General features: G+C 37.2%; 1 protein-coding gene across 2 annotated transcripts in view; it reads right to left on the bottom strand.

Moving 5' to 3' along the window:
- Window positions 1–25,572, bottom strand: part of SCFD2 (sec1 family domain containing 2) — a 502,615-nt gene that overhangs the window by 373,196 nt on the left and 103,847 nt on the right. For both annotated transcript variants that reach the window (XM_004460622.3, XM_023589439.3), the window contains exon 4: window positions 12,303–12,478. In XM_004460622.3, the coding sequence (XP_004460679.1) occupies window positions 12,303–12,478 (176 nt within the window). The remainder of the gene's footprint in view (window positions 1–12,302; window positions 12,479–25,572) is intronic.

Below are 25,572 nucleotides of genomic sequence, written 5' to 3'. Positions count from 1 at the left end.
ATTTGTACTTGGATTAGAAAAAAGCACACTTACTTTTACAAGTAGACACATTCATTAATAGGATCATAAATGTATCCATGTTCAGGTTAAGCTAGTTTTTTTTAAAAACATTTAAATTTTTAAAAAATTTCTCTCCCATTGTCTGCTCTCTTGTGTCCATTCTCTGTGTGTTCTTCTGTGTCCATATGCATTCTCTGCAGCACCAGGAATCTGTGTCTCTCTTTTTGTTGAATCATCTTGCTGCATTAGTTTTCCGTGTGTGCAGTGCCACTCCTGGGCGGGCTGCGCTTTCTTTGCACAGGGTGGATCTCCTTGCAGGGTGCACTCCTTGCGTGTGGGACACCCTGCACGGGGGCATCCCTGCATGACACGGCACTCCTTTCATGCAACAGCACTGTGTGTGGGCCAGCTCATCACATGGGCCAGGAGGCCCTGGGTTCGAACTCTGGACCCCCTATATGGTAGGTGGATGCTCTATCAGTTGAGCCATATCCACTTCCTAAAACATTTAAATTTAAAACAGACAGATTTATTAATTAGTACACATGTACTGAATGCCTAAAACACACTGACTGTGATATTGGACCTTGGAGATAGGAAGATAAAAAGGAATTACAAAGGTACTTTATCTCCCCTGTTTTTAAAAAAATGTACTCACTGCTAGTACTAAATACTAGATGTTCCCCCAAATCTGAAAGTTACTCTTTTGTGCATATAACATGTTATCTCTTTAATCTGAACTCTTAAACTTGTCATTTTCAGGAGGCTGGGTCAAATATAACTCTTATGAATAGTACTAAGACTATTGTTTACTAGTAGTTAGATCACCACAACCACCTGAGCAAGAGATGGCAATAAGGAGAAATGCAGTAACCAATTTTTTAAATTAATTTTAATTAATTCAATTACTTGATTACATTTACAAACATATCCACCACATATACACTCTTCCTTCTCCCCTCCTCCCCACAGTAATCTATTTTTAATTGCAGGAGATTTCCAAGGCCAATTTCTTTTTCTTTAGCCAAGGTTGTCTATAATGCCACTTAGGTCATAAACTCAGCATTGAGGTTTCACTGATGGAGGGCTGGTAGAAAGTGGTGGAAATGAGTCTCCAAAGAAATAAACAACTCTCAACGCTGGCTGAGATTTGCATCCTGGTGGCTCTCAAGCTCTTCAGGAAAAGCTAGAAGTTGTCTTCATGCTCAAAACAGACTCAAATGCTTGTCTTTCAAAGCTAAGTCTGTAAAAGAGACAGCTGAACATATATTATGACTTGCTATACTAATGGATGAATGTTTATTGTATAAAATAAGCATCTTCATAAACAAAGGGCAATTATGATGACCAGTTTATAAGTTTGCCTATGCTAAAACACTAACTTGTGAGGACATTTATGACTGCGAACACAGTGTTAGCCAGCATGATGTACGATTATAAGTAGGGTTTTAGTAGTTTAAATGTTCACTTGTTTTCCCAGTCTTTAAATTTATTTTCCAGTTGCTAAAAGAACCAAACCAAGTACCATGGTCACAGCTGAGGCAGTTTAATGTGGAACAAATGATTCTCAGATTTAATTATTAATATGCAATGGCTTAGAATTAATATCATGTTAAGTTTTTTTTCATGAACTTCTTGTAATTCTGAAAGATTATCATCCTTGGGAGGAAACTGCTGTATAGGCTTCTTTCAAAACACTTTTGTTAGATTTTGGAGTTAGAGATTTACCTTAGAGAATATCCAGCAGTGGGTAACAGCAAGATAGGTTGCAGGTGAGAGGGAGGGAAGTAGCAAACAGTGGTCTAGATCAGGTTATCTAAGCCCAAGAAGGTGAAGAGAGTGGCCTAATAGAGATTCAGAGCCAAGTTGGGGTTAGGAGGGCATCTGAACACAGGCGATGGTAGGGCCTAGCATGCACTATTACACTTTAAAGGGATGGTGAAGGAAATCTTGTACAGGAGATCAGAATCTGAACAAAGTAAGGAAGGTGCTTACACAGCACCAGGGCCCAAGCAGAGTGAAGAAGGCATCTGTTTTGGCGGGAGCACAGCAGCAGCCCTAAATAATTCGCCAGATAAACATCCACACGGAGGTTGGGGGCAACAATCATCTACTTCAGAGTGTAAGTGCCTGAGTAGGGTGGTGAGAGTGCCAAAACAGGGGAGTGGCAATGGCAGTGGCCTCACATGGGGTATCAGTGACTAAGAAGAGTGAGGAAAGCATCTATGCCCATGGGAGTGACAATGAGAGCTCAGCATGGAGTGATTGATCCTGAGAGGGTGTGGCACTTTGGGATTATTTCCAAACCCCCAAAAGAGATAAGGATTGTAGCAGTTTGATATTATTGTTGAATTCCAAAAAGAAATAGTGGATTATGTTTGTAAACTGGTCTTTTCCTCTGGGCATATTAGAGTCTATTGGATTCAGAGGTTTTATTTTTGCATGATTAAATAATGATTAAGGCTTTGATTGACTTGCATCGCCACCTCCTTGGTGGGCAGGGACTCACAGAGAAACCACACCACAAAGAAGGGAGGTTGGAGTTTTGAGCTGGAGCCCTGGGAAATAAGCACACAGAGGAGCTTGGTCATGAGGAGACAGAGAAGGCCCCAGAAAGAGAGAGGAGCTGCAGAGACCAGAGAATGAGCAGCTGAGCCAGAGAGAGGCAAGCCCCAGGAAGAAGGAACCCAGGAAGACTGAACCCTGGTAGATGTTGGCAGCCGCCTTGCTCCAACATGTGGCAAAAGACTTTGGTGAGGGAAGTAAGTTATGCTTTATGGCCTGGTAACTGTAAGCTTCTCCTCCAAACAAATACCCTTTATAAAAGCCAACAGATTTTTGGTATTTTGCACCAGTACACCTCTGGCTGACTACTACTACAAGGATATGTTTGCAAGCTGGTCTGTTCCTCTGGGCATGATACCCTTTGATTGTATTAGGTTCATCAGAGGTGACTTTGATTAAATTACCTGTTAAGATTAAGGTTTTGGTTTGACCACATCAGTAAACCATGACTCAGAGTTGAGCCCCTGTACCCTTGGTGGGCTGACAGAAAGATACACTCACTCAAGAAGACACACAGAAGATGCAGGGAAGAGAGAGCACTCAGTAGACACCGCAGAGAGAAAACTTTGATCCTGGAGCACCAGGGGGAGATGACAGAAAGAAATAAGCCCTATGTGAGCCTGTAGCTGAGAGAGAGGAAGGCTGAACCCTCAGAGACATTGGCAACCATCTTGCTTCAACACATGGCAAATGACTGGTGAGAAAGGAACTTTGAGTTGGACTCTTTAGGCCTTGTAACTGTAAACTTTTACCCTAAATAAGTACCTATTATAAAAGCCAACAGATTTCTGGTACTTTGCCTCAGCATCCCTTTTGGTGGACTAATACAGAGTGTAAAAGAAAGCACCTAAGCACAAGGCAGAGGCAAGTATATCACATGGCAAGGTACCCGAGCTTCAGCAGGGTGAGGAGATTACCCATGTCAGGGGGTTTCAGCAGAGGCACCTTGGTATGAAGTGAAAGAGAACACTTATGTGGGGGTATAGGAGGCAGATAGAGCCCTAGTGAAATGGGGAGGAGATCCCCAAGAGGGGATAATAGCTGTAGTGCAAGAATGCTCACATAGAGGGGGCTTAATCAAATAATTAAGATTTCTCACTGTTAGAGAAGAGAGTTAAATATATGAAAAGTGAGAAAACTAGAATGAACCCTGTAGTACTGGAAAAGAATTGTGATATTTGTATGCACTCATGGTTTAGATAGGTAGATACATGCATACATGCACAGATAAATATAGATGGATGGTAGATGGAACACAGATAGGTAGATAGATAGAGGCAAACAGAGAAATAAATATTCAGAGTAACTAATAAAAACTCCTCTGTTGGAAGTTAATATGTGAAAGAGATTAAGAATGAAGGTAACTGTAAATTTGATACACCTCAATGATTAAAATGAGCTAAGGGATTTAGGTCACTGTCTGTAAACAATAGAATAAACATTCCTTGAGAGCACATATGGAACATTTATAAAAATTAACGGGAGTGGAGGTGGTTCAAGTGATTAGGCACCTCCCTCGCACATGGTAGGTCCCAGGTTCGGTTCCTGATGCCTCCTAAAAAGAAGACAAGTGGATAGTGAGTGCAAAAAATGGGGGGGCGAGGGCAGGGGGAGAAATAAATAAAAATAAATGCTTAAAAAAGGGGGGGGGCAGATTTGGCTTAAGCAATTGGGCTCCTATCTACCATAGGGGAGGTCCACGGTTCAATTCCCAGGGCCTCCTGGTAAAAGCAAGTGGCCTGAATGGAGAGCTGGCCCAAGAAAAGTGCTGGCTTGCACAAGAGTGCTGGCCTGTGCAGGAGTGTTAGCCCCAGCGGAGAGCTGGTGCAGCAAGATGATGCAACAAAAAGAGACACAGAGGACAGAATAAGAGATGCAACAGACCAGGGAGCTGAGGTGGCACAAAAGACTGTGCACCCGTCTCTCACTCCAGAAGGTCCCAGTATCGGTTCCCAGTGATGTCTAAAGAGAAGAACACATAATGCAGACAATGAGGAGGATTGGAATAAATATTTTAAAAAAAACAAAAACATATGCAACAAAAAGACAAACAACTCAATTTAAAAATGAGGAAAAGATTTGAGCAGACATCTTTCTTCAAAGAAGATATACAAATGGTCAACAAGCTCATGAAAAGGTGCTCAACATCATTAGTTATTGGGGAAATGCAAATTAAAACCACAATGAGATACCATTCACCCACTAGAATGGTCACTTTAAAAAAAAGGAAAATAACAAATGTTGAGTAAGATGTAGAGAGATAGGAAGACTCATTCCTTGCTGGTGGGAATGTAAATGGTATAGTTGTGGAAGACAGTTTGATGGTTCCTCAGAAAGTTAAGTATAGAATTACCATATGATCCTGAAATTGTACTTCTAGATATATACACAAAAGAGTTGAAAACAGGTATTCAGATATTTGCATACTGTTTGTAGCAGTTTGATATAGTTATGAATTCCAAAAACAGACATTGGATTATGTTTGTAATCTGGTCTGTTACTGGGCATGACTGAGTTATGATTAGGGCTTTGATTGGGCCACGTCATTAGGACCCTTTGGTCATGGTCAGATTAAAGTCATGGCAAATGACAGAGTTGGACCTTTTGATATGAGGGCTTTTGATGTTGGAGTTTTGATGTTGGAGATTCATGCTGAAGACTTAAGCTGGAGGTCCAGGAACTAAGCTCTCAGAGGAAAGAGAAGCAAGCCCCAGGAAGAGAGGAACCCTGAAACCAGAGAGAAGCAAGACCCTGGAAGGGAGGAACCCAGGAAGACTGAACCCTCACAGATGTCAACAGCCATCTTGCTCCAACACATGGAAACAGACCTTTGTGGTAATGGATGACAGTGATGGTAGGACAACTTTGTAAATGTAACTAAGACCACTGAATTATATATTTGAATACTGTTAAAAGGCAAAATTTTAGGTTATGTTATATGTTATCAGAATAAACATGTTTAAAAAGCCATAGGGAGGATTGTGGGAGCATGTCAACAGACTAGCAAACAGAGCTGAATATTCTCACAAAAATAATGGAGAAAGAGCCAAAAGCTGTCCAAGGGATCTGCTTTGGGGATCAGCAGACCAAAACAGTACTACACAACTCCCAGGAGGATGAGGGACAGAGAGATGAAGAATCTGAAATGCCAAACGTAAGTTACCAAGCCCCTATGGAGGCCAGGAGGGGCTCCCCAAGATATTAAGCTGGGGTAGAACACCAAGCTCACCGCAGCCAACTAAGAGGAGAGCAGACATCTTCTTCCCTGTCAGCTTTTTCAAGGAAAAAGGAAGGGGAAGTCAGGGTGCTTTTCTTCAGTGAGTTCAACCAGCAGAGCCCACTTTGAATCTCCTATATGGAGATTCAACACAGGAAGAGAGAAAGTCAAGACTGAAACACCTCCACGGAAAGGGAAACTAGAATCAGTTTTCTTCTGTGAAGACTTTGAATTCACCCTCACTTTTGAAGGACAGCTTTGCCAGATACAGTTTCTGGTTGGCAGTTTATCTCTTTCAGTACCTTAAATACATCATACCACTTCATGATATATCTCTCCTTCATGATTTCTGATGAGAGGTCAGCACTTAATCTTACTGATGTTCCCTTTATGTGATGCTTTGTGTTTTCTCTTGCTGCTTTCAGAATCCTCTCTTTATCCCTGATATTTGTCATTCTGAATGGTAGGTGTCTCAGAGACAAAAACTGATAGAATAGGGTGCCTAAGAGTTACCTCTTCAGAGCCTCCATGTTTCTCAAATGTGTCCACTCTCTAAGCCAAACTCAGCATATAAATGCATTACCTTCTCCCCAGCATGGGACATGACTCCTGAAGATGAGCCTCCTTGGCGCCAAGGGATTACTACCAAGCACTAGCTGGTGATGCAACTAGAAAAAGACATTGAATAAAAGGGGGAAATGGTAAAGACAAATGAGTTTACATGGCGAAGAGACTTCAAAGTGAGTCGGGAGATCATCAGAGGGGTTGTGCTTATGCACGTCTCAGGATCTCAGAGACAGCCAAAGTAGATACAAGCCCAAGTGCTGGTGTTCTGAGGGCTATGGAGATACCCAGGTCCCACGGTCATGATAGATGACTCTGGACTTCAGTGGCTTACCAGTGGGCCCTACTTTGGAATTTGTGCTCCTGAGTGTGGTGGAGCTGGGCTCAGATGTGACCTCTCTACATATGCCTCTTCTGTCACTTTTACTGAACCTGTGGTTGGCACTGGGGTTGGTGCATGCTCGGGAGACTTGAATCTCTAGAATGACTGTGTGCCAGCTGGGCCCTGAGCCTCAGTGGAGTTGCAGCACCAACTCTCCCATTCATTGGACTTGTGCAGGTCAGCTAACAGGGAGGTGGGGATAGTCAAACATCACATCAGTGAACCAAGATAGTCTACAACTGCACACGGGAGAATTCCATCCATCAGCCATGTGGGAGCTAAGGCCCCTCTCAAGGGCAGAGTGGACACTGCCATCCCAGAGTCCTCAGGGTGGAGGAATAAAATATGGATTAGAGTGGACTTACTGGAATTCTACTATAGAATTATTGTGACTCTAACAATGGAAGAAACTGTATCACTGATATGGATACAGTGGCCATAGGAGTTGCTGAAGGCAGGGAGAGGGAAGATGAGGTATGATATGGGGGCACTGTCAGGACTTGGAGTTGTCCAGAATGATATTGCAGGGAGAGATGCAGGACATTATATAGCCTGCCATAACCCACTGAATGGACTGGGAGAGAGTGTAAACTACAATGTAATCTATAATCCATGCTGTGTAGCAGTGCTCCAAAATGTATTCATCAAATGCAATGAATGTGCCACACTGATAAAAGAGTTTGGTGATATGGGAGGAGGGGGGGTAGGGAGTGGGGGTATATTGGATCTTCTTACATTTTTTAATGTAACATTTTGTATGATCTATGTATCTTTAAAAAGTAAATTTAAAGAATCTATTAAAAAAAAATAAATATATATATATATAAATCTGATAGAATATGTTACCAAAAGACAAGATTTGCAAGAGATATTAAAGGAGGTGCCAGAGCCTGAAAAGGAAAAAACAAGAGTGAGAGGTTTAGAGAAGAGTTTAGAAATGAAGATTATTTGGAAGGGTAAACTAAAGGATAAGAAGACAGAAAATAGAATGATATAACCACAGAGAGCCAAAGGATAAAATGGATGAAGTAAGTAAGGCCTTTACAGTAATGACACTGAATGTTAATGGGCTCAACTCCCCAATCAAAAGACAAAGGCTGATAGAATGGATTAAAAAAAACAAAAAACATGAGCCATCTATATGCTGTTTACAAGAGATCCACCGCAGACTTAAGGACGCAACAAGGTTAAAAGTGAAAGGTTTAAAAAAAGATATTCCATGTAAATAGTAACCAAAAAAGAGCTGGAGTAGACCAGATAAATATAAAAGAACAACATTTTTGTATATGAACAGTAATTACTCAGTGCAACTGGCAAATTGTTCCTGTGATCAGTATTTTGTAATTTTTTATACACAAAATAAACACTTGTTTTTAATTGAGGGCTGGAGAAGAGATACATTCTTGGATACTTCATTTTTCTTTAACCCTTTCTTATTCATACTCTTTAATTAAAATAATCTGTCTGGATCAATAATGATTTGGCATGACTACTATTGAACAAGATTTTGAGGTTTTCTGCCTCATAAAATTATGAGTTAGCAAACTGTTATGTGCTGTAATTCATTCCAACAAGATATGAAGATTTTCAAATAGGAATTTGATTATCTGGAAAGAATTATGGCCTAAATGGAAATTAAATAACAAAATCAATAATTTATTTCATTCTTAGATATTATTATGTCCAATAGTTAGAGCTATAATATAAAAATAGGAAGTATGTTATAATCAATTTCTATTGTTTGGATTATTTTTTGATTATTCATATTTATAAATGTTTATTGCTATGCTATTTTTTATAATTGATTATATTAAATCTAACCTCACCTCGCACTCTCATTTAAAATTTGTAATTTCTTTCAATTGATTTTTCTATTTATTTTACAATTTTATAATAAAGGACTTTTTAACAGCTTAAAAATAAAGCCAATGATTATACATTAAACCATTGGGTAAAGTATACGGTATGTGAATATATCTCAGTAAAACTACTTAATAACCAAATAATTGTGCAAGAATAGCCAGAAATAGCAGCTATGTACAGCAGGGGAAACAGAGAGATTGAGAGGTGAGAAATTTTGTTTGTCTGATTTTGTTTATTATAATTATTATTAAAATAATGAAAATGCTTTAATAATGACTGAAGTGATGCACAACTATGTGTTTATACCAAATACCATTGACTACATACTTTGGATAAATTGTATGCTTTATTAATATGTAGCAATAAAATTGATTTGTTTTAAAAAAAAAAAAAAGCCAAATGACTACACATATAGAAACAGTGAACTCTAATGTAAACTAAAAACTATGGTTCACAGTATAATTTTAAAAATAACAATGTAGTTTTTCTCCCTTAGTCTGTGTGGTGAATTGTATTTATAATTTTTTTAAAATGTTAAATAATCATTACTGTATCCCTGGGATAAGTTCAACTTGGGTATACATATAGACACACCCACAAAAATTGCAGGATATGTTTGCTATTATTTATGCTCACAGTAAGATTAGCTGATATTTTTTCTTTATTGAACTGCCATTGTCTATATTTTTGGAACAAAAGTTATAGTAGTTTCATAAAATCAGTTATCATGAGTCCCATTTTTTTCTATTTTCTGAAACAATTAGTATAAGAAAGGAATTATCAGTTGCTTAAAAGTAAAATGTGGGAAGCAGACTTGGCCTAGTGGATAGGGCGTCCGCCTACCACATGGGAGGTCCGCGGTGCAAACCCCGGGGGGGGGGGGGGTGAGGAAGGGAAGAGAAATAAATAAATAAATAAATCTTTAAAAAAAAGAAAAAATATTCTGAGGTATGGCTCAAGGTCATCTTTAAAGATTCAGGTTCTTCATACTTTTCTGTCATTTTGGGGGTATCAGTGAACTCCCTCATTATTGCAAAACGCTCAAAGTGTCAAAAACACAGCAAGAGGCAGACGAAAGAGCTTTTTTTCTTTATTATGTATCTTTCTATCAGGGCTGAAGAAAATCTTTCCTAGCAGCACCTCTACCATACTTCCTTTGTCCTTTCATTGGCTAGAACTGCTAAGCTTGAGAAGCTAGGTAGGGAAATGAGAATACCAAGGCAGCCACAGACTAATTATGTTTGTTCCTCCGAAACATTATTCAGGCAAACAGTGGAACAAAATTGATCCTCTGCCAACATAAGAGAAAAATAACTGTTGGATAAATAATCTACAGTACAATGTAACATTCCGTAAATGGTTTGGGGAGTATAGTCTATCCATGCAGAAGAAAAGAAAATTAGACCCTAAACACATCATAAACAAAAATAAATCCTAGTTAGATTAAAAGTGGAAATGTCAAAAATAAAAATTTTTAGTGGAAAATAGATTACCATATATTTAAAACATAGGGGTAGAAAAGGATTACTAATATAAAACACTAATAAGCAGAGACCACAAAAACTTATTGATTAAACTGATCATATTAAAATTTAAAATTTTTTCTATAACCAAATACACAGTTATCAAAGTTAAATGACAAACCAGTCTTAGAGAAGTATTTTCATGTTATAATTTTTTATGTATTCTAATACATAAAATGCATAAAATATACATAAAAATAGCTTTTCTGTTATCTAATAGATTTTAAAAAAGGACAAAGGATAAGAACGAGCAATTCATAGCTAATAAATGCAATAAAAGATGCTCACCCTTATCAATAGTCAGAGTACAGCAAATTAATACAGAGATAGCATTGACTCACTATCAATAATTGTTTAGATTTGATAATACTGAGTGCCGGAAAGTATATTGGCAAACAAAACCATCATCTATTACTTATAGAAGATCCAACTAGATTGATTCATTGGTGATCAATTTAGTGTTATTTAGTAGACTCAAAAATATGCATAGTCAATAACCTAATAATCCTCTTTAAGGTCTATACCTTAGAGAAGCTCTTTCACATGTATACCAGAAGACATATTCCAGGATACTCAATGAAATTAATAAGAAAAAACTTTTCTAATCACATGCACACATACGGGAAAAAAAAAACAACAACAGCCTAACTAGACATCAATATGGATTGCACGAATAAATTGCTGTGTATTCATACAACCAAATAGTATGGAATGGTTTAAATGAATGAACTAGATCTACACAAATGAACGTGGATTGTCAAAACTAGAATGTTGCAAGGAAAAAGCAAGTTGTTTAGGAATATTTACAGAATGTTTTCATTTACATAAAAAGTAAAACCCATAGTATAATACTCTTTATGCAAAAATTAATATTTAATAAAAATATAAAAACAAGGAATCAAGTTTGTGATTACCTTCAGGGCAAGTAAAAGGAGAATCAGATCAGGTAAGGGTAGAATACCAAGGATGCTTCAATTATATCTCTAGACATTTCTTTAGTGAAAAGGGATCTAAAATAAGTATTTAAAGTAAGTCTATTGTCCATATTATTTTATACAAGTTTGAAAATTTTATAATTTTCCTCCTGAGGTTTCTTTTTTAATTTACTGTGGTAATAGATGTAAATAAAATTTACATTTTAACTACTATACTTTACATATTTTTTTAAAGTTTCACATAAAGAAAGTATTTCATCAATCATGAAAGGATCCTACCCCACAAACAAGTCTCTTTTTTTTTTTTTTTTTTATTTATTTATTTATTTTTATTGACTTTGTAATAATATTACATTAAAAATATATATGTGAGGTCCCATTCAACCCCACCCCCCCACCCCCCCTCTCCCCCCCCCAACAACACTCGTTCCCATCATCATGACACATCCATTGGATTTGGTAAGTACATCTTTGGGCACCTCTGCACCTCATATACATTGGTTCACATCATGGCCCATACTCTCCTCTATTCCATCATGTAGGCCCTGTGAGGATTTACAATGTCCGGTGATTACCTCTGAAGCACCATCCAGGGCAGCTCCATGTCCCGAAGACGCCTCCACCTCTCATCTCTTCCTGCCTTTCCCCATACCCTTTGTCCATTATGTCCACTTTTCCCAATCCAATGCCACCTCTTCTATGTGGACACTGGATTGGTTGTGTCCATTGCACCTTTATGTCAAGAGGAGGCTCAGATTCCACCTGGATGCTGGATGCAATCCTCCCATTTTCAGACAAACAAGTCTCTTGATAAAAATTACAAATGGAGTTCATGTCCCTTCATCTTTTATTTTAAGCCACAAGTTATCATTTGTTTAACGTTTATTAGCAACAGGTAGTGTCAGAAGAAATGTAAATAGCTGTAGTATTCCAGGAAAAGTAGCAAGGATAAAATAGATGAAGATGGCATAAAGATAAAGAAAGGTCCACATGACATAAAACTGACAGGAAGTTTTCAAAGGTTAGCCAAACGCTTCAAAACACATCCTTAGTATTGAGTGAAAAGCCAAAGCTGTCACTGTCATAACCAAACCAAACCAAACAAAAAACCAAGTGTAGAAAAAGTATTCTACTTGAATTTTAACTTTAGGCAATGACTCACGGCATATGTCAAGTATACAATTTACTATTACAATATATATCCAAGTTTTTCCATGGAAGTCTAAACTTTTATCATTAATAGCCCAACATACCTGGAGAAGGAGCCTTTCAAAAGCCAGAAAGTTGTCCCATTTGGCAGTCTGCGGATGTTTCAGAGTTTGAACTGTGGCCAGCCCAAGCTGTAGGACACCACAATGATTCACTAGAGCTTTGAAATTGTTCCTGAAGAGCTGAATATATGATGTGAGCTGCCCCGGCGTGACTCTCCCTGAAAAACATGATAGTTTATCAGTGTACCCTCTTCTGGGAGAGGTAAAAATAATGAGTAATAATATCCACTGACTTACATTTGCACAGAACTTCAGAGTTGACTGCAAGTTTTCTAAGCTATTGTGATTCTTACAGCAATTTGATGAGAAAAGCAAAGTTGATGATAATACTTACAGTGTGCTAGTAAGGAAACAGATGTTAAGGGATCTGGCCAAGGTCATATCACTAGCAGAATTCATTTTATAATTTTGTAATGCTCTTCAAATACATTTTCAAATAAAGTCACCCAAATAAATAATTTCTGTTGCACTCAATATGCAGTATCTCTCCATGACATATGACATAGCAATCTAAGAGGCAAAAAGGCAAGATTTCTAATCACATTTGTGTGTATATATAAAATAAAAAGATAAATCTATTATGTCTATGGCTAAATTTTTAGCATTAATATCAGTGGATTCAAGACAATATTCATGAGGAAAAATAAGATGACTGCTCCATGGAACAAAAATATTTGGAGAACTGGGGTGGCAAAAACATTAAAAAGATAAGATACCCGAAGAAAGGGTTTGATATGGGTAACAGAGCACATTTATTACAATGGTCACCTAGATTTAGAACAAGAGAATCCATCTTATAAAAGACTAGAAATTGTTTCTGCCCCACCTCCCAAAAAAAAAATCTTTTGAAGATTTGCTCTTTCAGAGCCTCAAAGTCCAATTTTTTTGCTTATGGCAGTACTTGGATTAATCATTTCTTACTCTCCTATTCGTCAAATTTCATTCCTTCATTCAACAGTGCTATTCACAAAGATCTTGAATATGACAGATTCTTCCTGTTGGGCAAAAGGAAGGCAATGGGGCAAAACACAGATGCATGTTAAAGGCTAGTTAAGTAAATCTTTCCCACATGTCTCACTCATGCACTTGCCCGTGTTTGCAGACTGATCTCCTGTACCTGAAATCCAAGTTTGTTTGTTTGTTTGCTTGTTACACCCAGGTTTGTTAATAACTGGCAGTGAAACCACCTTCATTTGTTTGACACTTTGTAGTTAACACAGTGTTTTCCCAAACATCACCCTCTTATGATTCTCATTGCAACTCACCAGGCAAATGCTGCATCTATTAACCCCACTAGTGGACACGAATTGCTTAATGTCTTACAGCAGGGCTTCTTAACCTTTTTTGTTCCATGGACCCCTTACTAAGTCCACACTAAACCATATTATTTCATGAATATGTCACACTGGCACCAAACATTCCCACAAGAATGTTTTTTTGAATTTTTAATTCAAGCTCACAGACCACCCAAAATCTTTCCACAGACCCTTGGGGCCCATGGACCCCTGGTTAGGAACCCCTATCTTACACAGTGTTAAAGGGCAGATATTACTCAAACTTTTTTTGTTAAGTATCATAATATATAAAGACCTTGACAGAAGAAACTTATAATCCTGTAATTATTATTTATCTTATTAAAGTTTTTAAAGAAATTAAGAATTTTGAAGTTCCTTATTACTAGTTTATCAGGGTAGACATCAAAAGACAAAGAATAGAGATGATAAGAGGGAGGTGAGTCTCATTACTTTCTTTGGTCCCTTGGTAAAGCATGGTTTCAATCTATTCTCAAAGCAGCAAGCCTACAATTTGCTTATTCAAGTACTAATGCAGAAGAGCCTTATCAACTTTTTTGCTTGGTTGGTTGAAGTTAGATTATGGCATAATTTATATACAGTAAAGTTCACACTTTTTGGTGTACAGTTCTATGAATTTTGACAAATGCACATAGTTGGGTAACCAAAGTCACAATCAAGAGATGGAACATTTCTATCATTCAAAACGTTCTCCTGACCCTCTTTGTAGTCAGCCCTCTCCCCCGACTCCCAGCCCTTGGTAAACACTTATCTGTGTTTATCTGATCTCTGTCTCCATGGATTTGCCTTTCCAGAATGTCAAAGAATTATAAACATACAATATGTAGTCTTTCGAGTCAGACTTGTTTCCTGAGCATAATGCATTTGAGATTAATCCATGTTGTTGCTTGTATCCATAGTTTGTTACTTTCTTATTGCTGAATAATATTCCATTGTATATCTGTACCATAGTTTATTTAGCCATTTATTTATCTGTTTACCAAAATTAAAGGCCATTTGCTTTTTCCCCAATTTTTAGAAATTATTAATAAAACCTCCACAAACATTCATGTACATGTGTATATATGGGTATGTATATACATATTTTCATTTTTCTTGGGTAAATTTCTGGCAGCGGTTTTGTATGTTAAGTGTATGTTTAACTTTCTAAAAACTACCAAATTGATTTCCAAAGTGGCCTTTCCATTTTACACTCCCACCAGCAACATATGAGATTTCCAGTTGCCTCTCACCACCATCAGTACTTAGTACTGTCAGTAATTTTGATTTTAACCATTTTAATAGGTGTTCAGTGATGTCTCCTTGTAGGTTTTTTAAAAAATTTTTTTAATTTTTATTTTTTAGGAGGTACTGAGTATTGAAACCAGAATCTCATACATAGGAAGTAGGTGCTCAACCACTGAGCTACATCTGCTCCTCTCTCATTGTGGGTTAATGTGCATTTTTCTCATGACTAATGATTTTGTATATATTTGCCATTCCTATACTTTTTTTGGGGGGGAAGCATTTGTCCAAATCTTTTGCTCATTTTTAATTTTTTTAAATTGAGTTATAGTTCTCATTAACATTTATCAATTCATTGATTCAATATATATTTCTGTGCTAGGCACTATTCTTGTTGCTAGAATAAAATGTGTAAACAAAACAGACAAAAATTCCTTTCTTCATGGCCAACAAATAAAGAAGACAAAGACTCCTGATGTTTCCCTAATTAGTTCAAGCTCTTTCATATCATTAGTGGATCATTTAGGGTATAGGGACTTTTTGTGCAAATGATTAACATTTTTATGCAATGATACCTTCTTACACCTATAACATTAAATATTTGAAAACAAACTTTCACATAACATGGGTACAAATCTAAGCTGCCACAAGCTTCATTCATTTATTTATACACTGTACCATAGGAGATGTTCAGTGTGATTCCTGCATACATAGAGCCTAATCAAGAGAGATATTCATCAAACAATTATGCAAATATTTCTTAATCATGATTGTTATAAGTACTGCCAAAGAAAAATACAAAGCATCTTGAAAACATGAAAGTTCAATATGATATTGAAAACTAACTCTGGGGAAGCGGACTTGACCCAATAGATAGGGCGTCCACCTACCACATGGGAGGTCCGCGGTTCAAACCCCGGGCCTCCTCCACCCAAGGGGAGCTGGCCCATGCGTAGTGCTGATGCGTGCAAGGAGTGCCCTGCCACGCAGGGGTGTTCCCCACGTAGGGGAGCCCCACACACAAGGAGTGTGCCCCGTAAGGAGAGCCGCCCAGCACAAAAGAAAGTGCAGCCTGCCCAAGAATGGCGCTGCACACACGGAGAGCTGACACAGCAAGATGACTCAACAAAAAGAAACACAGATTCCCAGTGCTGCTGATAAGGATAGAAGCAGTCACAGAAGAACACACAGTGAATGGACACAGAGAGCAGACAACTGTGGAGGGGAAGGGGAGAGAAACAAATGAAATAAATAAATAAATCTTTAAAAAAAAAAGAAAACTAACACTGCAACATCTACTCATCCAAAGAAGGAGGAATTGGGCTTAAATTATATAATTCATTCATGACATAACTATCCTTTAGAAAAACTATAGGAAATGGAAAACATCAGAGAAAGTCATCAGAGGGTCAGTTTAGATTCCTATTGTAAAAGGAAGATATAGACATTTATTTTAAAGGTAGCAGTGTCTTCAACTTTGAATTCAAAAAACATACTTGAACTTTATCCTGTTAGCATTTCCTAGTTAAAATCATATTCAGTCAGCCTATTTACATAATGCCACCTTTCTTTATAAAGCACATGATGTAAAGGAGTGAATGTGTACATTAATTACTTAAAAGAAATGCAAACTGAACACTATGTTTGAATTTAGCATTCATTCATCAACCATTGCTGCTCTCTTCTGGTCCTTCATTAGGACCAGTAGGCTTGTTTTCTAAAAATTAACATGCTAATTGGAATTTAAATTAAAAAGTGCTTAACATGGATGCTTTAAAATATGGTCTAGTGACAATTTTCAAACTTTTAAGCTTAATCACAAGCTTACAGAAAACAAATACAAATAAACTAATTGACTACCAAACGTGCTGTAGTGATACCAACAACTTGAGTAACTTACAACTTAGTTCATATCAACTAAAACAGCAAGCAAGTAGAACCAGGTATTGAAAACTAAAGGACAGAATATTTTTCATACCTAATATTATTAAAACAAAAGAAAAGGCTAGTCAGGTAGATTTACATGGTAGATTTTATTTTATTTTTTAAGTAATCAACTGGTTTTATTTTCCTAGAATTTAAATCAACAGTTCTCACAGCTTAACTCCAAAGCCACTGTCAGCAATTTTTCATCAGACCTGATAGAAGAGGGGCAAGGGTGAAAGAGACAAAGAAACTGAAGAGAGGCATAGAGAGACCACAAGGAAGAGGCAGGGAGAGGACACTTATTTCTCTCTGTTCTCTCAGTAGGTTACAAATTAGATCTGGTGATAACACTGAGGGGACCAGGAAGTGGCATATGGCCAGGAAATGACACCAGAAGGAACACGACAGCCCCAGCTACAAAAACAAAGTCATCAAGCCCCGGGAGAAAAGGAGCCTCCCAGTGTAACCCTGGCAACAGTGGGACAGATAGGAGCAGAGTGGGGCAGACAAATGGGTAGGGGTCTTTACCTTTTTTGTAACTTTTATTAAAAACACTTCCTTAAAAAAAATGCATCTTTCCATTATGCCTGGGGGACAACAGTGAAACAGATAGGAGCAGAGTGGGGCACACAAAGGGGTAGCGGTCTGCATTAGTTAGCCAAAGGGGTGCCGATGCAAAATACCAGGCCATAAAGCATAAGTTACTTCCCTCACCAAAGTCTATTTTCACGTATTGGAGCAAGATGAATGCTGACGTCTGCGAGGGTTCAGGCTTCCCAGGTTCCTCTGGGCTCAGCTCCTCTGTTTTCTCCACAAGGTCAACTGTAGACTATGAGGCTCTCTAGGCTTTGCCTCTCTCCACAAGATCAGCTGTAGACTATCAGGTGAAAGGCTCTGTCTCTCTTCCTGGCGTTTCTGCCATGTCTAAGGAGCTGTCTCTATTCCTGTGTCTTCTCCTGGCTCAGGTCCTCTTTTCCCAGGGCTTGCTTCTCTTTCCTCTTAATTCCAGGGGCTCCAGCATAAGGCTTCAGCATCAAATTCCAACATCAAAACTCTAACATCAGAAAATCCTCAACTCTGTCCTTTGCCATGCCTTTAATCTGTGAGTGCCCACCCACCAAGGGGGTGGGGACTCAACACCCTAATGACATGGCCCAATCAAAGCCCTAGTCATAACTTAATCATGCTCAGGTACAGACCAGATTACAAACATAATCCAATATTTCTGGAGCTCATAACTATATCATATCAAACTGCTACAGGGTCTTTACCTTTTTTTGTAATTTTATTATAAACATTTCTTTTAAAAAAAAGCATCTTTCATTTATGTCTAGGTGACATATATGTCTGAAGGTAAAGGGAAAAGAAGACTCTGCGACACATTTAAAAGCAATAACAACAAAGGTTATTTTATATTAGAACTGCATAATATGTAGCAACTTTTTGAAATATGAAAAGTGGTTTTTCAAGAAAGAAAGGCTATTAGGCTTTCTTGTTCTTTTATCTGGTTTTTAAAAAAGAGAAAAAGGCTTTTGGTTTAAATTAAGCTAAGAGAAAAACAAAAAACATCAACCATTGCTTTTTTTTTTAATGGTTTACATTATGGTTTATATTTTGGACCATACACTTTCATAAACTTTGATGCAATTCAACATGGCGTCATAGCAAGGTCATGTAGAATACTTCCATTGCCCCAAAATGCCCTGTTTCATCTAGCTCTCCACCAGGCTTCACTCCTTGAAGGACAAGATTCATAGTTACTTGCAACAACACTGACGGCTTGACACACTGGTTTGTCCTCCCCTATTGTGCACCGCCCATGCTCCCTAGAGACTCCTGTCCCTCTATTTGAGCAGCAGTCCTCCCCAGGATGGGAGTCCACCACCTTGCCAATCATTATGTAGGTCTCCACCCACTGATATAACACAATATGTCAAGACAAACATTCACACACTTCCTAGGAGCCTGCCCCAGGTGGTCCCTGTCCTGGACGCCCCTCACATCCAACACCCCAAACCAGCAGTAACCCTCACTTGTCATTGCCCAACCATCAACTTTTGTACATTTTCTGAAACTCTATATTAAAGTATAATTATCTCTTGGGGAATAGGGAAAAGATTTGGAAGATAAAATGTTTTAATATCATATTTTATTATTTTCTGTGATTAATTCTATTCATACACATTATTAATGTATACTTCCATTTACCACATATGCTAAAGTATAACTTTGTCAACCTGTTTTGTGGCTTGCTAAAATATATTTAAAATGTCTACACATACACGATTCTTTGTTGGTATTCTTAAAATTAAGAATAGTTTATCAGAGCCAGGGTTGATTTTAATCCCAAAACTGTGCATAAATGAAAGATAGCAACCACAAATTTTGTTTAAAATAGCAAATTTAGCTAGTAAATTATGTTTTTTAAAAAACCTCTTGATATAAGGAATAATATAGTCACTGCATGTTTTTCATTCATTTTATTACTGAGAACATGAATGAGAATTCAGTGTTGAAATCTGAATGAACAGACTTAGTAACATGCTTTAAGACTTGCATTCCCAGGAACCAAAGAGCAGCATATCACTTTTCTCTTTTTTGATCATTTCTCTAAATAAATAAAGGCAGGTTATACTAAAATATTTAAGTATAAAATATGTTTTGCTAAAACTCTGGTGTCTGTTATGACTAAGCTCAGACACAATTAGAATTACACAATTAACACTACATAGATGTTGTATCAATTCTTTTGTGAGTTTTACCATTATTTTTTTGCCACCAAATAACAACAGCTGAATACTACAAGTCATAGGAAGTTGAGTGCCCATTCATCCCCAGTTCTTGCTCTTAGCTCAGTTTGGCCACGGGCTGTATTTGTTTGGTACTCCCTCACTGTGTCCTTGCCTCCATAACTAAGTAAATTAAACCCCTTTTCTACCCCCTTTAGCAAACTATCTTAAACTCTTTCATTCTCACAAAATGCTATATTTGCTGTAACATTTCTTTATTTATAGGAATTTAGAGTATGTTTTTTGACTGTGCTAGTATTTTCACTAGGATTCTTATTTTTGTTGGTGCATTGATAATAAGGTGACATCAATTTTTTTTTAAAAAGTTTTTAAAAAGTTTTTAATTTGGGGCTTACAAATTAAAGGAGGAGAGAGCTACCTAAACACTAAAACTATATAGCAATTTTATACTTTATAGGGTTAGTACCTTAATACGTCAAGAGTTTTTATGAATTCATCAGAAAAGGATCAAACACACAATCGAAAAAAATGGCAAAGAAAATATGAAACTCATGAAAGGTATAAAAATGACCAATAAACATATAAAAACATGCTAAATTTACAAATTAGCACCAAAAAAAAAGCAAATTCAAGTAATTTGTCAATATTAGAATTGTTAGACCTCAAGGCAGGGCCTTTATGGATAACCAGAGATGGCATGAAGAAATCTTCAACATGAGAGTTAGGCAAACACATTTTTTGTCTGCAGAGGTAAGAAGCCAAGGCCAGTCTAAAGTGACTCAGACCCGACTCCCTGTACTACAGTTTTATTTTTGCTTAAATACCCAAGTTACTACTTAGCATTTGCTTTGATTACACATTAGTTTTTATGCACATGGATGAGCACACATAGTTGGTTATATAATTGTATGATTAGTATGTTCAGGAAATCATGCTTGCACATACATTGTATGATCAAGAATTGGTCAGATAACTCCACTCCTGGGTGGGAAATTTACTGTGTTAATTAAGCAAGTTGAAGTGAGAACAGCAAGGGGCTGCTTCTGCGCAGGCCCATCCAACTGGTTGAAGCTGGTTTTCATACTTCATTGCTTCAATAGGATATTCTTGACCACTAAAAGTAGAATTTGGCACAAAGAGAGGGTTGTATTTCATTATCTTCTGATTTACATACAATTCTTTTCTTTGTGTCCTCCATAAATGTAGAAAGCATCTCTTTCTTTCACTGCAATTACACTTCCCAAGTCATCTACTTGTTTTATTCGATGTCCATTGTAAAAATAAATGCCTGTTCCCTATTTATTGCACTTATCCCCAATTATTGTAAACATTGCTGTGCTGATAAGGAACAGCTGCTTTGGAGTTCCTAATAAATATGATGCAGAAACTAGGGTCGAAGCTCTCAGTTCCAGAAGCTGCAAGCCCCCTGGTTCCATCCTTGGTTCCTCTCTCATGTTTCTCTTTGTCCATTATTTATTCAAGTTCTGTGTTGCCTTCCCCATAAGCTCAGTGAAGCGAAATGGTGGTGTCCTTTCTTCTCATTATGAAACCCATAAACTCAGTGAAGCAAAATGGTGGTGTCCATTCTCATTATGAAACTCAGAAGCTTGGTTAAGTGAAAGGGTGGTGTCTGTTCTTCACATTATAAGACCCCATTGCCACAGTCAGGGTAGAAGAGCATCATGGGGGCCAGCTTCCCATCACTCCCCGCAAGGCCCAAGTAGACATCAATTTTTGAATGGTCTTCTAGAGTTTTTTTTTTAAACCATGAGCTCTGATTTCTGTGATATTGAAAAAGACAAGTTTCCAGGAATGTATAGTTATTATAACAAAAACAGCCATACTAATATATAGACAAAGACCGCAACTCTAGTAAAAATCAAACTTTCGTGTGGCGGGCAGCACCATAAGAGAAATATTCTAATGCTAATTCAACAATTAATGTAAGGGAACCAGACTCTTGTGTGTGAAAGATGGTTTAGGGCTTTTATAAATACTGAACAAAAGGCTCAAGAGAATAGACTCTTTACAGCCTCCCCTCAGGAGATTCCATCAAAAAGACAGAAAGAAATATAAGGGGTAGGGCAAGCAATAACAAAGTGAATATGAAATAGTCCACAAGCAGATGAGATTCGACACTTTTCCCCCATCTGTTAGTTATCTTTGTAACTTACATTATATTTTTAAAACCCTTTTATATGTTCCACCAACTACAAATAGTATCCTGCAGATATTCATGTTCTAAGATATAAGAAGGATAACAACCCTTATCCTTCCCTTTAAGTCTTCTTTCTCCCTTTTATGTTTGAAATCATTGGCACTTTTACATTCACCAGGTCAAGACTGAGAACATTTATATCTTGTTCTATCACCATAATTTAGCTTTATGTGTTTTCTATAGTTTGATTCTGAAAATTCAAAATCAATCAATGGTTTACATCAAGAACTGTATACCTATTCACAATATATCCAAATATGAGCTATGATTATATTTCTTTCTGTATATAGCTTGGGTTTTCCCCCCATTATCTGTCTTAAGCAGATAAAATATTCTAATTCAAATACAGTCTTTTCTTTGGAATCCATGCTTTCTGTTTTCCTCCCTAGATACCTCATACTCAAAACTCTTCATTCTTTTTGTTCCATTAAACTCAGATTACTCTCTAAGCCTTTCTGTACAGTGATCAGACTGAAATTCCCTTTTCCTGATCTCTTCCATTGAATCACTGTTCTCTTGAATCTCTGATTTTACTCTTTCCTGGTATAATTCCTGTTTTTGATAGACATCCTCTCATAATTTCCTAAGAAAAGTTGTGTGGAAAGTAAAGATCTCTTATGTCTGAAAAGGCTTTTATTTACCACAATTTAATGATAGTTTATCTGGGTATAGAATTCTAAATTGAAAATAATTCATAGTTTCATTGTCTTCTGGATGTGTTCCTTTGTAGATTCAATTTTTGGTGTTTGTCTCAGGACCCTTAGGATCTTCTGGTTATCTCTTGTGCTTAGCATTCACAGCAATTATGTCTACTCAGGAGGTTTTTTTATTCATTCTGATAGCTTCTGAGTAAGGCTATTCAATCTGAAAATGCTTTTTTTAAATATATCTGGAAAAATCTCACATTATTTCTTTGATAATTTCCTATCCTTTGCTTTTTCTTTCTTTCTGAAAACTTCTAAATATGCTTGGACTTCTAAATATGCTTGGCTCTGTATACCATAGCTTTTCTCTCATATTTTCTATGTAATACTTTTTTAGGAAATTTTATTTATTGTTAAACTTGTAGTTGAATATTTTATTTTCACAAGGATATCCTTAATTTCCAAGAGCTTTTTTTTTTATATATATAAAAGCTTTATTGAGATATAACTCACATAAAATTTACAAAGTTGATCCACAGAGTTGTACAACCATCACCATTGGATAATTTTGAACTTTATGGTGACAATTTGTGTTTATTTTATAAATCCCAAAAAGGAAAAGATTATGTTTGTAAACTAATCTTTTTCTGGGTGTGATATCCTTTTATTGTATTAAACTCAGTTGAGGGACCTTTGAGTAGATTACTTGGAAAGATTGCTGTTGGGCTTTTCATTGGACTATGTCAGTAAGGGACTCAGATTGAATCCCTGCCCCCTTGCTGGGTCTACTATAAATGGACAGTCACTCAGAGACACAAGAGAGAGAGCTCTGCCATTTTTGATTATGCTATGTGACAAGGCTCAAAGACCTGAGGCCCCAGGGATTATGGAATATATCCAGCACTCTAGTACGTTCCCTCCTATACTTATCCAGTCAAAAATTCCCCAAAGGTAAGCCACTATATTTACCTTTATCTCCACAGATCCCTTTTGTCTGTTTTTTAACTTCATATAAATGGAATCTAATATATAAACTCTTTTGTGTCTCATTTCTTTTGATCAATATGATCCAGGGTGGCAGACTTGGCCCAGTGGTTAGGGCGTCCGTCTACTACATGGGAGGTCCACAGTTCAAGCCCCGGGCCTCCTTGACCTGTGTGGAGCTGGCCCACGCGCAGTGATGATGCACGCAAGGAGTGCTGTGCCATGCAGGGGTGTCCCCCACATAGGGCAGCCCCATGCACAAGGAGTACGCCCTGTAAGGACAACCGCCCAGCGTGAAAGAAAGTGCAGCCTGCCCAGGAATGGCACCGCATACACAGAGAGCTGACACAACAAGATGACGCAACAAAAAAGAAACACAGATTCCCGTGCTGCTGACAACAACAGAAGCGGACAAAGAAGACGCAGCAAATAGACAGAACAGACAACCAGAGTGGGGGGGGGGGGAGGGGAGCAAAATAAGTAAATAAATAAATCTTTTTTTTTTTTAAATATGATCCAAAAGCTCAGCCTTTTTATTATGGTGTATTATTGCTCTGTATGACTTTACCCATTCCTTTATCCATTCTACTATTGAAGATTATTTGGATTTTACCATTTAGAGTCACTATAAATAATGATGCTATGAACATTCTAATACTTGTCTTTTGGTAGACATAAGCACACATTTCTATTGGACCTATGTCCAGGTGGGAACTTCTAGATGGTGCATGCTTAGTAGATGCTGTCAAATAGTTTTCCGTGGTTATACCAAAATCCTTGCAATTTTAAGTCCGACAATTTTAAAAGATACATATAATGTTTAAATGAGGCACAACTGTATGATTAAATTTTCTTCATGGTATTTACGCAAGGTAGCCAAAACTCTAAGAGTAAAAGAAAAAAATCATAATGGAAACTATACTGTCATATTACTAGTACGCAACTTTATTTTTCCATTGTTTTTGTTTTACTTATTTACTTATGTTCTTACCTAATTACATAGAAAAAGGCCTGGAAGGATAAGGTACTAATTTTCTAACAATGGTTACTACGAAGAGCAGGATTGTGGAGGTTGGCGGAGGGTGAGCAGAAGGTGATCTTTTCATTTTACATACTGTGGCATATATGACTTTGCATTTTCTCCCCCAACCCTTCCAGTCGCAGGAACATTCCATTCCTAAATAATTAAAAGGCAAGCTGATTGTGACCTGGTGACTGATCTTATGTAAATCTTGTTACTACATTTTTTAGAAGTCCTGCTGCCCTGCACATGCCTTTCCCATCTGCACGTGGACATGCATTATAAAAGACTCCTTTCATTTTGCATAGGTGCAGATAATTGAGCTAAGAAAATGCTGTCTCTTCTCCACCACACCAAGGATGGGGACCTTACATAAACCTGCTATATAAATGCTCATTACTCACCAAGCTAGACATGCCCAAGTCTTTCTTTGGTCTGATGCGTATCACCTCAGTTCAGTAGGAAGCTGTTGTTTTTACACAGCTTCTTGCCATACTTGGGACACACGTGTTGTCATTTAAATTATCTAGACATGTATGTAAGTACTATTTTTTAAATACTGTCTTCGTTAGGAAATAAAATAATGCCTGTCTCATGAAGAATCACATGTGTGTATTTTTCTTTGGGAAACTTAGCTTTATTACTATCACTGATTTGTACTATGAGTAATGCATTATCTTTCAACACATAAAGAAATACAAGAGTATAAGTGAGTTGTGAGGGGAAAAAAAATCACCTGGTTGTGTTAACTATTAGACATTAAAACAAGTTATTAAAAAGGAGGGAAAAATTATAAATTTTCTTCCACAAGGATTTGAAAGGTAGTATACATAGTCATCTGTTTAGTGAAATTTGGATAAAGCCCAACTGGGTATTGGGTCCATTTTTATAACACCACAAATACTAAAGAAAGGTTTGGGGGATATCCTTTAAATAGAATTTATTTCTTGTCACACAAATTTTTGAGCTCTATAGCATTACAAAGGTAGAATAAGAAACCAATATTTTAAAAAGCATTTTAATTAAATGAACCAATTCAACCAAATAGGTCAAAAATTCAGAAGTCTACTGCAAGATACATTTCCAGGTCGGTACTGAATAAAGTATGACTGCTGCAGGACCGGAGGTCACAAAGAGAAAATAAACATCTCTTCCCGAAAGTTATACAAAAC

This window comes from Dasypus novemcinctus, chromosome 1 (genome assembly GCF_030445035.2).
Source record: "Dasypus novemcinctus isolate mDasNov1 chromosome 1, mDasNov1.1.hap2, whole genome shotgun sequence".
NCBI lineage: Eukaryota > Metazoa > Chordata > Mammalia > Cingulata > Dasypodidae > Dasypus > Dasypus novemcinctus.
Note: the sequence above shows the minus strand (reverse complement) of the source record. Positions and strands in the feature narration are given on the sequence as shown.